At 40.1% G+C, this 14,534-nt stretch overlaps 1 protein-coding gene across 3 annotated transcripts in view; it reads left to right on the forward strand.

The window, feature by feature from the left end:
* Prkd1 (protein kinase D1) overlaps positions 1–14,534 on the forward strand; it is a 327,884-nt gene that overhangs the window by 295,313 nt on the left and 18,037 nt on the right. For all 3 annotated transcript variants that reach the window (XM_006975259.4, XM_015994159.3, XM_006975260.4), the window contains 3 exons: positions 8,533–8,694; positions 9,266–9,364; positions 10,508–10,775. In XM_006975259.4, the coding sequence (XP_006975321.2) occupies positions 8,533–8,694; positions 9,266–9,364; positions 10,508–10,775 (529 nt within the window). The remainder of the gene's footprint in view (positions 1–8,532; positions 8,695–9,265; positions 9,365–10,507; positions 10,776–14,534) is intronic.

The following is a 14,534-nucleotide window of genomic DNA, read 5'->3' on the forward strand; positions in this document are numbered from 1 at the left end:
CCAGCACCCATGAGAGTGTAAAAGAGGAGATGGCAGTGGTGGACCAAAGCCAGGACAGCTGCTGTAAGGCTTCATTGCCAGGTCCAGTTTGCATTCTCATTTTATACACCAAATTCTCATTTTAAAACCAAAGTGGGGTGGGCAAGCAAGTGAGATTTATCAGAAGCATATGTGGTAGTCAACAGGTTGTCAAGGGCAACGGCCCATTGATTTAGCTATTTTTCCAGGTCATTCTGCTCCAGGTAGCAATTGGAGTGAGTCATGCTTGGCAAATAGGCAATACAAGCAATGCTTTGTGTAAATCGCTAATAAAAGTAATAAATTGTATCTAATAATTGGCCATTTCTACCTTATTCTACTTTAGTGTGGCCTCACTGGAGGAAATATTTCACTGGGGGATGGGCTTTGAGAGTTTAAAGACTCTGGCCGTTCCATGTTCTACCTCTCTGCATGGGCTTACTGTTCGAGGTGTGAGGTCTCAGCTGCCCCTGTCTCCATGCCTGCCTGCTGCCAGACTCACCTGCTGTAATAATGATGGACTCTTATCCCTATGAAACTGTAAGCCCAAAATAAACCAGCTTCTGTAAGTTGGTCATGCTGATTTATCACAGCAATAGAAAAGTTAACTTAAGACAGAATTTGGTACCACAAAGTTGACTGAGATATTGCTGTGACAGGCCTAATCGTGTTTTCTGGAGGAATGTGGAAGAATTTGGAAATTTGGACTGAAAAAGTGATTGGACACTGTGCATGGGGCTTAATGGGCCATTCTAGTAGGAGACTGGCAAACAGCAATGCTGGGAGTTATACAGTGAGGGCCCAGAGAAGAGGTTTCAGAGGGGGATAATATTACAACTGGGCGGGAGCCCGTTCTTGTGGTTCTTTGGAAAGGAATGAGGCTGCTTTCTGACTTTATCCTAAGAACTTGCCTGTGGCTAAATTTAAAAGTAATGGACTAATTTCTTTAACAGAGAAGATTTGGGGACAGGTTAATATTGACTACCTTTGGTGGTTATTGATAATCATTCTTACGCAGGTCTACAGTGAAAAAGAGAAAAAAAAATGGAGCAGAAAGAAATATAAAATGTGTATTTTGAAGAGAATAGGAGCACCAGAAAATGTAACATTGGAGCCAGGGCTTGTACTTAAGTAGATAAAGCTGTGAAGGAGGGGCCTGATAGGAAGTGACATCAAGGGAAGACTGCACCCAGCTAAACTAACAACTTGAGAAAAGAAAAGGCCTAAGGACATTTCTGTTCCTAGAAAAGAGCAACCATCAAGGCCCTGCAAGGGTGACCCAGTGGTGGCAAGGTCCATCCCCAGCTAGCAGCCAAAGTTGCCAGTGCCATCCATGTCCGTGTGGTGCTGGATTTGCAGTCATGAGGAATACACTAGAATAGGGGTTGTGGAATCTTCCTCCAGTTTCCGAGAAGCACTGAGAGCAGCCATTGTGTGACGCTGTAGAAGTGAAGTTTGTGTTGTGCTGGAGACCCCAAGATATTTGAGGTGCCACGCCATGAGACATGAAGGCTGCACACAGGGAATGCAGCCAGCCCAAGAGGGAGATGTGTCTTATAAGCAGCCAAGCTGGAGAAGGGGACATCAGACATGGAGCTCGAGGATTTGGAGTTTGCTAGATTTAGGTCCTGTATTTCCTCACCCTGTCCCCATTCCTCTCTTTTAGAATGGTAGTGTATAGTCTGTGTCATTGAATGTTAGAAGGATGTAATTTTCTTTTTGCTTTTATACTGGATTACAATTGAAAGACTAAAAACTATGGGGACTTTTGGAGTCGGATTAAATTCATTTGCAACATGAAATGGCCATGAGCCTTGTGGAGACCAAGGAACAGAATGTAGTGGTTTGAGTGAGATGAACTCCCATAAGCTCTAGCATTTGAATACTTGGTCCCCACTTAGAGGGGTGTCTTTGTTAGGGTTTTTTATTGCTGTGAAGAGACACCATGACCATGTCAACTCTTATAAAGAAAATCTCTAATTGGTGTTGCTCACATACAGTTTCAGGGGTTCAGTCCAATAAGATCATGAAGGGAAGCATGACTGCGTGCAGGCAGATGTGGTGCTGGAGCTGAGAATGCTGTACCTTACCGGAAGTCACCTAACAGTCACACTGAGGCCAAAGAGACCTCAAAGCCTGCCCCTGCAGTGACACACTTCCTCCAACAAGTGCTACCTCCTAATATGGTCTATTAGGAGTAGGAAGCAACACTAAGTGACACTTCCTCCAACAAGTGCTACCTCCTAATAGTGCTACTCCATTTTGGGGGCGTTTTCTTTCAAACCATTACAGGAAGCTTAGGAAGTATACCCTTACTGGAGGAAGAATGTCAATGGGGATGGGCTTTGAAAGTTTAAGGACACTTGCCATTTCAATTTTCTCTCTCTGCTTCCTGTTTGTGGTTTGAGATGTGAGCTCTCAGCTGCTGCTCCAGGTACTCCATGTGCCTGCTTCCATGCTACCTTGCCATGATGGTGGTGGCCTCTTATTTCACTGAAATTATAAACCTAAAATACATCCTTCTTTTGTAAGCTACGTAATCATGGTGTTTTATCACAGCAATAGAAAAGTCACTGATATAGAGACCATAAAAGAGGGTGATTGGCTTCTGTTTGTCAATTTGCCTAAGCTAATTTATGAGTCCTTAAAAATAAAGTGTCACCTGTAGCTGGAAGCAGAGGAGAGAGCAAAACACTGCTGGGTGTTTTGGAATGTGGAGCTTCAGGATATAGTGTGTGGTAGAAGATGAGGCCTGAAGAACTTGAGCAGCTCAGAGAACTCAGGGGCCTCCAGCCCTAAGTCAACACCCAGAATAAACTAGGAAGCCAATTCTCCCTCAGAGCCTCCAAGCAGGAGAACGGCTTCCCAACAACTTAATTTCTGCCCAGGGAAACATAACAGAGAAAACAGAGGAGCTCATCACACATTGGACCCACAGAGCTGTGAGGTCATGATTCATGTTGCTTCTAATATGTACCAGCAGCAAGGAGAATGGTGGAGAGATGGCAAAGATGACGGGCAAGACTGTGACGTTTGTTATTAACCCCGTGCAGCCTCCTGTCAGCTAAAAGGAAGACTCCTCTGCACCATTGATGTTCAGTCAGTAAGCTAAAGAGGAAATTATTGCCCAATTCTTTTTTACAGTGTCAGATGTACCCTATAGTAACCAGCTCTTCCATATGCCAGGCACAATTTATTCAGTAATACATTATATATAATGCTACCACATGTTATAAAGGGAAATATAGAGTCTGACTCATATACATCAGGAGCCAGCAAGTGATAAGAGCAGAAATCCAAACTCAGAGGGACTGCCTCCAGAGAACCTGCTCCAGAAATTGTGCTCCAGGTCCAGCAGCTGTACTCGTAGCCATGCCTGTTGTGAGTTAAAACAGAGACCTAACAAAAGAAAGGGAACTGAAACCCATTTCTAAGGGAAACAAGTATCATGATCATTATTGTCCAAATAGCCTGTTCCAATTTTTCATCCTTCACCCTCCAAAAAATAATGAAATTTATGAATTGTGGGGGCGGAAATGGCCATGATAGGAGAGGGTCTCATAGAAGAAAGTTCCTGTCCTTGAACTGCTGCTGTCCTGGTCTCTTTCTGACCATGATCTAGTGCGTCTTAAAATGATGTGAACTGACAACTGCTTATGAGACAAGGATGTGGAACAAGTACAGATCATGTAGATGGGAGGATCATGGGTTTGTTCCCAAGAAAGATAGTAAAATTGTTCAAATAGGTGTCAGAGCTGCCATATTTTAAGGGCTGACCCCTAGAAAGTGAATGATACTGTCTTTGTCATATCCTTGTTATTAGGAAAATCATTTTGGAACTCATATTGGCAATAGAATTTCTGATACTTGACTCGATATAATGGATATTTGTTATTTAAAAAGACAGTAGTTAATATCATAGTATTTCATCATGTGAATCCTGAGGTTGCTTACTTACAATTCAATGGACTTACAATAAAAATGCATACACTGTATGTTTTCTAAAGAGAAGTACTTACTCTATATCACTTGATGCAAATATATCATCACCACATATTAAAGATATATTATCATATCTAAAATAAAATCATTGTATCATAATTATTCAGTTTCATAAAAAATATTCAATTACATAAATTTATTCAATTTCATAAAAATTCACGAGTATTATTCAGTTAATAAAAATGTCAGATGATGCAGAAGTTCATCTTTCAATAGCATTTAATGAATGTATGCTGAGCATCAAAAGTGTCCCAGACACTAGAGAGAGAAATCAGTTGATTAAATATGGACAGCAAGGAGATTTCTGTCTTATTGGTAGAGAAATGAAATCGATAACAATGTAATGTAAGTGTTGCGAAAGAAGATTCTACCAAAGATGTTAGAGAGGAATCCAACTTAGACCAAGAGTCAATGAAAACTTTCCAACTACTGAGTTTGTACCAAGCCAATTGTCTCATTCAAGCTAAAGGAACAATAGGTATGCAAGGATGTGTGGCTTGATAAGAAAATGGTTTTTAGTGTATAAACAGAGACAGGTAGCTGTGTAGAAGAAGAACAGAAAATAGAGAAATGTTTGAGCAGGAGGATGAAAGTAGACAAGTATTGATGGGTTTCCTATGCCTTGCTGAAAGGAAGTACCTCTTCATGAAGCTAGTGGTGACAAGCTTGTAAGCCAGAGTCACCTTGGGAGGATTATAGTAGCATTCTTTTAATGATTGACTTGAAGGGAAAGAATCCCAAGACAAGATTGATTAGGAGGCTGCAGCAGTTGATTAAGGAAAGATATGAGTCCAAACCTAGGCACAATGATGAGGCCAAAGGCAAGGGGACCCACTTGAGAGGAGTAGACCCTTCAGTTGTAAAGTACAGTGTGCTGTTCAGAGAGAGGGAACAAGTCCTCTTTTGGAATGACCCTCAGCCCTCTGGTCTCAGGAATTCATTGGACAACAAAAGAAGTAAAAGATGATAAATTTGGGTAGAAAAACACTGGTTCATTGCTGGACATTTTTCATTAAATATATGGACAGATGGGTATAAGACTCTGGAAATCCAGGGAGCTTCCAATCAATGTGGATACCATTTTTAATAGGCATTTTTCTGTTTTCTCCACAAGATGGCTTTTCCATATCTACCAAGACATTATAAGCCATTTCCCTTTCATAAAGCATTAGGTGATTATGACTTCAAGGGCCACTAAATAGAGCAGAAATTGTAAGAGACCATATTGGAAAATGGAACAAACCTGTGCTTTTTCTTAAAAAAAAAAAAAGAGGGGACATAGTGAGTCCCATGCCTCTGACAATGGCATCTCATACTCCTGTGTACTTCTATATAGTGGGATGGCTCTCCTTCAGTTCTTCCTGCTGTTCTGAATTCTGATTCTGAATTCCTTGTTTTCATTTTTTCTATTGCAGTCTTCTGATGCAACAGTAGTCAGGAGCCCACACATCAAAGCTGCTTTTCTCCTAAAATAATGAATGATACGTTGTTGAATCTAATATCTTCTTTCTTGTACCTTCTGTATTTAAGTAGACTAGCCTACAAGAAAGAAGGTGAAAATATGGCAGTGACAGCCTATCACAACTTAATACTAGGGATAAATTCTCCATCCCAGTTATCAAATAAAGCAACTCCCATAGCAACTCCCAAGACTAACTGCTGATATAGCACTATGCAGGCAAATGCATGTATAATGTAGCACATGTGTGGAAACTAAAATTGCAGCTTAATTAATTTACATCCTAATAAAATGCTTTGCTTCTAGGAACTGGTTTCCTCTCACTGCTTAAGTATCTTTCTAGGAGCCTTGAGTCAAGGAGATTTTGTCTTGATCTCTGAATGATATTTCCTCCCAGCTTTTGAAAACACTTCTATTCACTCCATAGATATGTCATCAGTCTGCAATGTGTGAAAGTGCACCATTTTTCCTGCGCTTGACCAAATGTTTCATTTCCTGAAAATTAAGTTACTGAAGCCCAACAAACAGATGGTCAGAGTCCTGCAGAATCTTGCTCTGCTGTGAAATATATGATCTGAATTCCTGCCGCAAGCTTCAGAAGTTAGCAGGGATTCTCCTTGTGAGCTACTGGACTGTAGTTGGGGTTGCAATTTTCAGTTAGTTTCCAGAGTCAATTACCTGGGACATCAGGAAGGAGATGTTGCAGATCTAGTCATGTTGTATATTTAAAAAGTGACACTGGACAAGTCACATGGACCTGGTTGAAATGAATCTAGGTATTAGTTGTCATGTGCTACATGATTAAAAGTTACATGTTTGCCATTGATTACACAGGGAAATAGAAAAAAAAAGACTGATTTTCACTATTTATAGTTTTTAAATAACATACTTTCCAGGCTAAAGAAATATTTCAAAGAGTATAATGTAGGGGTTTAGGTAAATAAGATAGTCCTGCTCCTTTATATACAATTTTTTTTTCTTGTCGGGTATAAAAGGTTTGATCACTTGGCTCAGGGTGATAAGAATAAAACCAATCCATGAGGAAGTATGACTTTGTCTGAATAATACATTATTACCTGACTTTTGAAAAATAACTGGACATGGCAGCTCACACCTATAATCCTAGCACTCTGAGAGTTGAGGCAGGAGGATTGTCCTGAATACAAAGCCAGCCAGAGCTACATAGTCAGTTCTAACTAGGCTAGGACATAGCATAAGACCCTGTCCTTAAACAAAATTGTTATCAATTGTTCAGAAAGAAGTCTTTACTTTTGGGAAGATTTTTCAGCTGTCAGTCAATGTATTCTTTAGGAAACTTATGAAGTAGTAGGCTGTTATAAAACGAAAGCCAAGGGCAGTAAAAACATAAGTTTACATTTCTAAAATGTTTTTTCCAGTTGGGTGTGTATGGCCTTTACTTGCATACTGTTTGAATATGCTGCTTCTTTTTAAATTTGTATGTTTAACTATACAAAATATCCTGTATGGAGAAATAGCAAAAATCCCACTTAGTCCTTTTGTAAAGATGCTTAACATTCAACATTTGTAGAGTTCTGAGTTTGCAATGAACATGCCACAAAATCGATGACAGGGAAACACTCACACACACACACACACACACACACACACACACACACACACACACACACACACACCACGTACTCTGTTCCATACTTTTGGCCTAAGATATTTAGTGAATGTTTCCAGTTTATGTAGCATATACTAAGCCCTGCTCTGTGTATAATAAAGCCATGATTTGGAGTAGGAAAAAAGAGAAAAAGAATCTATTAATGGATGGTCTCACAGACTTGAAGCATAGGTGGAGACACTTGAGGATTGAGACATATTGAGACATATATTCAGATCATTAGGTAGCACAGTGTGTTTCTGTTGGTCTTCCCTTTCTTATACACTGTACCTGTTCTTCACCAGGACAGAAGGCTTTGATATTTAGGGAACCCAGAACATTCCCCAGAACACTGCCAATGTGCACAGTTAGATGAAATAGAGGAAAAGAACTAGTTAATCATATGCTCAAATCCAATGTTGCACTTAGGAGCTTTCCTCATGGAACTGGCCCAGGAGAATCAGAAATTCAGCAGAACCATCCTGAGATCCTTGCTTCTGCTATGACTACTTTTTTGTTGTTGCTGTTGTTTTCTAGGAGGTTTGAGTTATTAATTTTTGTTCATGATGTTTTATGTTGATGTTATTACTGTTTCTCACTGAAATACAGGTAAAATATGTCATCATTTTGTGCTGTTAGAATTTTGTTGCTCTGTACAAAAAAATAAATAAATAAAGGTCAAATGACTAAAGGGTTTTGTTGACCCCAAACAACACTGAAGTGTAAATATCAAAGTAGGGAATAACCAAAGTAGGAATTTATGCTCAGAGAAATTATATGTGGTAGAAAACATATCCAGCACAATGTAGCTTTCCATGGCTAGCCATTATTCTATTGTGTAAATATTTATGGAATGCTTAAGCACCATGGAGGACTGCTGCACAGTATAGCATCCTGAGCAACCAGGGACTCGGTGACAGTTCACCTTTGGGTAGCAGCTTCTGCCTCCTACACCAGCCTGCGAAGCAGAGCCGCTCTGTCAGATCCTGGCTGCCATGCTCCTTCCGTCAGTCATGTGTACTCCGTGTATGAATTTCATCTCTTCTGCATTAAATATAAATTGTGTAGAGATGCCCAAGTACGCTTTTTAAAGACAATATGCTTAATATTGGAGATGATCCTAAGAAATTATACATATCTCAATATGGTATTCTAATTAAAACCTAATTAGCAATTCACTGTGCTAGAACTTAGTTTTTTTTCAATATAGAAATAACTTCACTATGCATAGAAAATAAAGATATAGTTTTTGGAAACATTAGAATTTCAAAAATATAAGGCAGCACATGTGGAATCTGGAGGTGTTAAGAATCTTAAGTGTGGGTTTCTCCAAGCTTTAAGCTTCAACAGTTTCATGTAATCAGCGAGCTTGCCAAACAGTATCAAAAAACTCATTTTCTTCAAGTGCTTTATTTATCTTTAATAGAACCTTCATCACCCTGGTGTTGTAAATTTGGAGTGTATGTTTGAGACGCCTGAAAGAGTGTTTGTTGTTATGGAAAAACTCCATGGAGACATGCTGGAGATGATCTTGTCAAGTGAAAAGGGCAGGTTGCCAGAACACATAACGAAGTTTTTAATTACTCAGGTAAGAAATCAATTAGAGGCAGAAAAAAATAGTATTCAATATCAGATGTTATCACTGTTTAACTACAGCTCTCTAGCCTTGTTATGTGGTCTCTGCTTCCAATCTAAACTACCACTAGAAAAGATTGCAAGGGCAGAATGAATTTTCTTACTTATATTCATGTCATTCAGAGTCCAGTGTACAAAATTAGTAGCATATAAGCTGACCCACACATTAAAGCTGTTCTTGAAATTTTAATAATACACTGGCTTAATCCTGGATCAATGTAGATATTTAAGACAGTGTTTCTGTGCCTTGTGGTGAGTTCCTTTGTCTACACCTGTGTTTGTTGCTATATTGAGGAATGTGCCACTTATTCCATTAAATTTTCTTTAACAACCTACTATGTTAACTATAGAGTCTTTGAGTGTCTTGAACATAAAGAACCTTGACTGTCATTCTGGGGTTTCTCTTGGCCTTTCAAATGCATATGGCAGTTCGTTTCAGTAGTATCTTGAAATTAGTTATATATCTTGAAATGAATTAGTAATATCTTTAAATGAAGTTATTTTGATGATTTTCTTCTTTGTAGATACTAGTGGCTTTGCGGCATCTTCATTTTAAAAATATTGTTCACTGTGACCTCAAGCCAGAAAATGTGTTGCTGGCGTCGGCCGATCCATTCCCTCAGGCAAGTACAAAAGCCACTCTCAGCAGAAAGCTTGACAGTCTTGCTGGCTCCAGGCAGCCTCCTCCCACCTCCTTTTCATTTTATCTATCTATCTATCTATCTATTACTTATTTATTTATTTTTTGCCCCCTCAACCCTGACTTGGTTTGAAGTCTTCCCTGAGCATTTTCATTCGCCTCGTTGCCTCCTGTTTCTGGATCGCTTACTCTGTGTCGCTCACTTCTCACAGAGCTTCTCTGATGATACTCACCTGTGCTTTCTCAGGCTGTTGCTGGGCTTCTCTAGAGCAGGTGGTCCCAGCCCTGTGTGGAAAGCATGACCTTGACACTGAGAATACCTTAGGATCCCAGGGATGCTTTCTGCTCTCTGAGGCTGGGGACAAGGGCACGCTTCCCTTCCCTACACACAGGGGTAGAGAAAAAAAACAACAACTGGACCTCTTTCTAGGGACCCTAAGTCTACAGTACTTGGCCAGAGTGGGTGTCTGGCCTTGCCATGCTAACACCTCCGGGTCCCACCTGCTGGCCCATACCATGCTAATGTTGATAGTTATTGTGGATCCTGTGAGTCGAGACGTCTTCCTACTTACCCCTTATTCTTCACTTAAATATGCCCCTCAGAGAAGGTCATCGTTATCAATTTGCATGTTCTCCTACCTAATACCAATACTCCAAACTGATCATACTTATTTTCATTTTTTTTTTTAATTTTGGGATAGGAAAGAAAAGGTTTACAAGATATTTTCACTAATGAGAAACCAGTTTTTGTCTTGTGACAAACTATTGTCTTTAAAAAAAAGAAAGAAAGGCCGGGCGGTGGTGGCGCACGCCTTTAATCCCAGCACTCGGGAGGCAGAGGCAGGCGGATCTCTGTGAGTTCGAGGCCAGCCTGGGCTACCAAGTGAGTTTCAGGAAAGGCGCAAAGCTACATAGAGAAACCCTGTCTCGAAAAAAAAACCAAAAAAAAAAAAAAAAAAAAAAAAAAAAAAAAAAAAAAGAAAGAAAGAAAGAAAGGTAAAAAGTAGCATTTCCCCTACCAGGGGCAATTGTTATTGTCTGTATAAAGTATTTCTGAATACCTCTGGCAGAGCTGAGCTAAAGAAAACTCAAATTCACTGTTTCAGCAAGTTCTTACTGTCAACAGGTGAAACTTTGTGATTTTGGTTTTGCCCGGATCATTGGAGAGAAGTCTTTCCGGAGGTCAGTGGTGGGTACCCCAGCCTACCTGGCACCTGAGGTTCTGAGGAACAAGGGCTATAATCGCTCTCTAGACATGTGGTCTGTTGGGGTCATCATCTATGTGAGCCTCAGTGGCACCTTCCCTTTTAATGAAGATGAAGACATCCACGATCAGATCCAGAATGCAGCCTTCATGTACCCACCCAATCCTTGGAAGGAGATTTCTCATGAAGGTAATTTCATCCCTTCAGAAGCAGCATTGGCTTCCCTCTTCAGTGCTGTGTTTTTCATTGAATATTAATTATTTAAGTGAAAATGCTCATTGTATTCACTGGAATGAAAGCAAAAGTAGTTTAAAGTGGATTGAGAAGTAACAAAATTCCAAATCCAAAGTGTCATTTGATGAAATGTGTGTTTACCAGTAAAGAGACTGGAAAGTCTATACTAAAAGGTACATGAAACAAGCAAGGAGAATTGTTCACATGGGACGTATTTACATTGATGTGACAGCAGTGAGCTGTTTCCAGGCTTTGGAATTATGCTCTTTTGAAGTCTCACCAACACAAGTTTATGACATTGACATTTTCATTATCATACTGTATCCATTAATATTCCAAGCATTTTCCCTCCTGCTTTGCTTTGTGTGACAATGGGGAATGAATATTTTATTTGGCCACTTCCTTAGAAATATTGGGGGTTTTGCTTTTGTTCAGTATGAGAACATACTTATATGCAGTGACTCCTTTAGGATAGGATTCCTTGGAAGGCTTGTATTATTTAAACGTATATTCTTGTTTATCAATACTTCTTTCCTCTTAAGGGAAAAGACATAGTTTAAATGCCAGGGGCTGGTAGGCCATAGAAAATAATTAGTTCAAGCTTTTAGAAGTAGTTCTTTGAAAGTTCATTTAATTCTCTCTCACACACACATGAAAGTCCTGTAAAATAGGTTTTGTTTTTAAACCTGTGTCATGAAAACTAAAGATAATGAAGTGATACCAGGTGCCAAAGTCACTAAGCTAGTCAGTGGCCGGGCCAGAACTCACAGGCGGTCTGAGCATGCTTGGTTGGCCATTAACTGCTTTGGTAGTTTCTGGGCAATACATAGTTCAAATTTCATGGTCAGTGTTCAGATTTCCAGCATTTAAAGATGATGACACATTCATGGATAGCCATCCCATCGATACCTGTTAATGAATGTGTTAGTACAGACATGGGAAGAGTGTGGGTTAACTACTCGAGGCCGATGAACCCCTTAGGTACTGATGATGTTAAATGACAGGGGCTATCTCCATTGGAAGAGCTCTAGTGGTTATTGGTTTGTACCATGAGCAGCACCCGTTAACATCCTCTCCTTTCTGTAAATTGTATCTAGGTGGATAATTCTTAAAGGAATCTGAACTACCTACAAAAGAGCTATGGTGTATGCCAAAGGAACAATTAAGAACTTAGGGAAAGGCAAAAGTAAAGTGTAATAATCATTCTTTTCCAGTGACCCTGTCTCTTGTTAGGAAATATTGCCAGTTAGACAAGGTTAGCCCTAATGCTTCATATCCCTTATGCAGTAAAATTACTTAATGCGGTTACCGGAGTGTAAATGAAAAATCCCTAGCTCCAGTCAGACACTTCTCTGTTCTTATCAATGGGCACAGATATGGCTATAAAAAAACAGTAGTTAAGAAATCACAATTTATACCCACAATACAGTTCAAAATAGAATGTAAAAAAAATGTGCTTCAGAAACATGAACAGTAGCTGGCAAAATAAGATATGAATTTGGAAAGATGGTCATTTATTTTCTTGAATCTTCAGCTAAATTTAAAATCACAGTCTCCCAATTCAGAGAATGGAGACTCACTGTGGTTTAGCTAGTCAGAACTGCATTTTCAAAAGAAATATAGAACTTGATCCTCACTGAAGAATGGAAAAAAATATGTAACATTTCATTAAAGGTAATTGTCTAGTATAACTCAAAAGCCATTTGGATTTGACCAAGAAATACAAATTTCATTTGTCTAGGCAAACCTCAGGAGATTTCCAACCACTCAGGCCAGGTGATAACTGATACCAGCTCTGGTGGAAGATGAAATTGTCCTACTTCTAAAGGACTAAGTATCAACTCAGGAATAAGTTGGCCTCTATCCCTGTGCCTCCTTCTGACCCATCCTTGCTGGAGAAGCCCAGGAACTGTACTCATGGCTTCCTGGGGTCTGGGTGGCAAATGATTATTTCCTTGCCTCTGAATGAACTCAGGCTTGAGTAAGGAAAATAAGAACCTAAATTGTGTCACAGTAACAGCTGAGGTGTTAAAAATGTCATTCTGTCTCACTGAGAGTAAATAATCCCCTGATTACAAATTTCAGCGTGACCATTAGTGAGTAATTTGAAGTGTATCAGAAATGATAGACGCACCACCCCATGGGAGCCTGGTGTGGTGAATGCAACTATAGTAGACCACTGAGGAAATCTCATGGTATTTTAAACCATGCCACAGTTGCTGAAAATTCAGATCCTGTGACGTGAGAAGCCAGTGCTATGATTATACCAGCAAAAGGAGGGGTCGACAATCTAGTATCTAAGACACAGATCAGATTGACATTTGCTTACCTTCCTTGCTTCATAGTCTTATCTGTAAAATGGAGTCATGATTTCTACCTACGCGATAAGGTAGTGTGCTAGCTAATTTCATGTCCACACAGGCTAGAGTCATCTCTGAAGCAGGAACCCTAATTGAGAAAATGCCTCCATAAGGTGTGGCTGTAGGTAAGCCTGAAAAGACCATATTCTTATTTAGTGATTGATGGCGGAGGGCCCAGCTCATTATGGGTGGTGCCATCCCTGGGCATGTGGTCCTGGGTTCTATAAGAAAGGAGGCTGAGCAAGCCACTGGGAGCAGCCAGGAAGGAGCACCCGTCCATGACCTCTGCATCGATTCCTACCTCCAGGTTCCTGCCCTGTTTGAGTTCCTACCCTTGCTGTTTTTGATGATGAACTGTGATGTGGAACTGTGAGTGAAATAAACCCTTTCCTCCACAAGTTGCTTTTGGTCATGGTGCTTCATCACAGCAATAGTGACCCTAACTAGGAAAGGTAGTAATGAAGAGTAAGTGAGATAAAATCTTAGAGGCATCTGTACAAGCTAGGATGGGTCCAGCCATACTCGTGAATTGGGAGAGTACTGCAGAACCCTGAGCTAAGCAACTGGCCTCACTGGCAAGCAAAAATTGATTGTGTAAATTTATAAACTGTATGCAAATTTCTGTTCCAAAACTCTTTATGACTTTTCTTGTTTCAATAACAGAAACTTACAGCAAGCAAATAAGATAAATTATTGAACGCCAATTAGAGAATGTAGAAAGTAAACCTTAGGTTCAGCTGGTTCCTGCCATCTCCATGTGTTTTCCCCTCAAAGCTGCTTTATTTCAGGATAACTTTCTTCTCAGGTTGTCTTTCAAATTCTGCCCTGCTATGTCCACGCTTGCCTGCCCCTGACTGTTGTGCATGGTCTCAAAATGGAAGTCAGCACATTTACATAGACAGTCTCTGAATATGATAACAATTGTCTCTGCTCAAGTCCCAGTATACCCTTGGAGCAATCACACAGTCATCCCAGGAGCCCAACTCTGATGCTCTGATTAGCCTTGTGGATAAAGATGATTCCACTAAGAAAAGGAAAGGAAACTACTGTAGGAAAAAAAAAAGATGCTAAGCAAAGGCATTAACAGGTGTCAGGGAAAACAGGGTTTCTATGGTGTGTGTGTGTGTGTGTGTGTGAGAGAGAGAGAGAGAGAGAGAGAGAGAGAGAGAGAGAGAGAGAGAGGGAGGGAGGGAGGGAGGGAGGGAGGGAGGGAGGGAGGGAGGGAGGGAGAGGGAGAGGGAGAGGGAGAGGGAGAGGGAGAGAGGCAGACAAACAGACAGAAGTATGGTTGGGAAAATGAGAATATTTAAGGAAAGTAACATAACACATATTAACAAACTGAAACGGAGACAAT

The sequence above is a fragment of the Peromyscus maniculatus genome, chromosome 14 (assembly GCF_049852395.1).
Source record: "Peromyscus maniculatus bairdii isolate BWxNUB_F1_BW_parent chromosome 14, HU_Pman_BW_mat_3.1, whole genome shotgun sequence".
Lineage (NCBI taxonomy): Eukaryota > Metazoa > Chordata > Mammalia > Rodentia > Cricetidae > Peromyscus > Peromyscus maniculatus.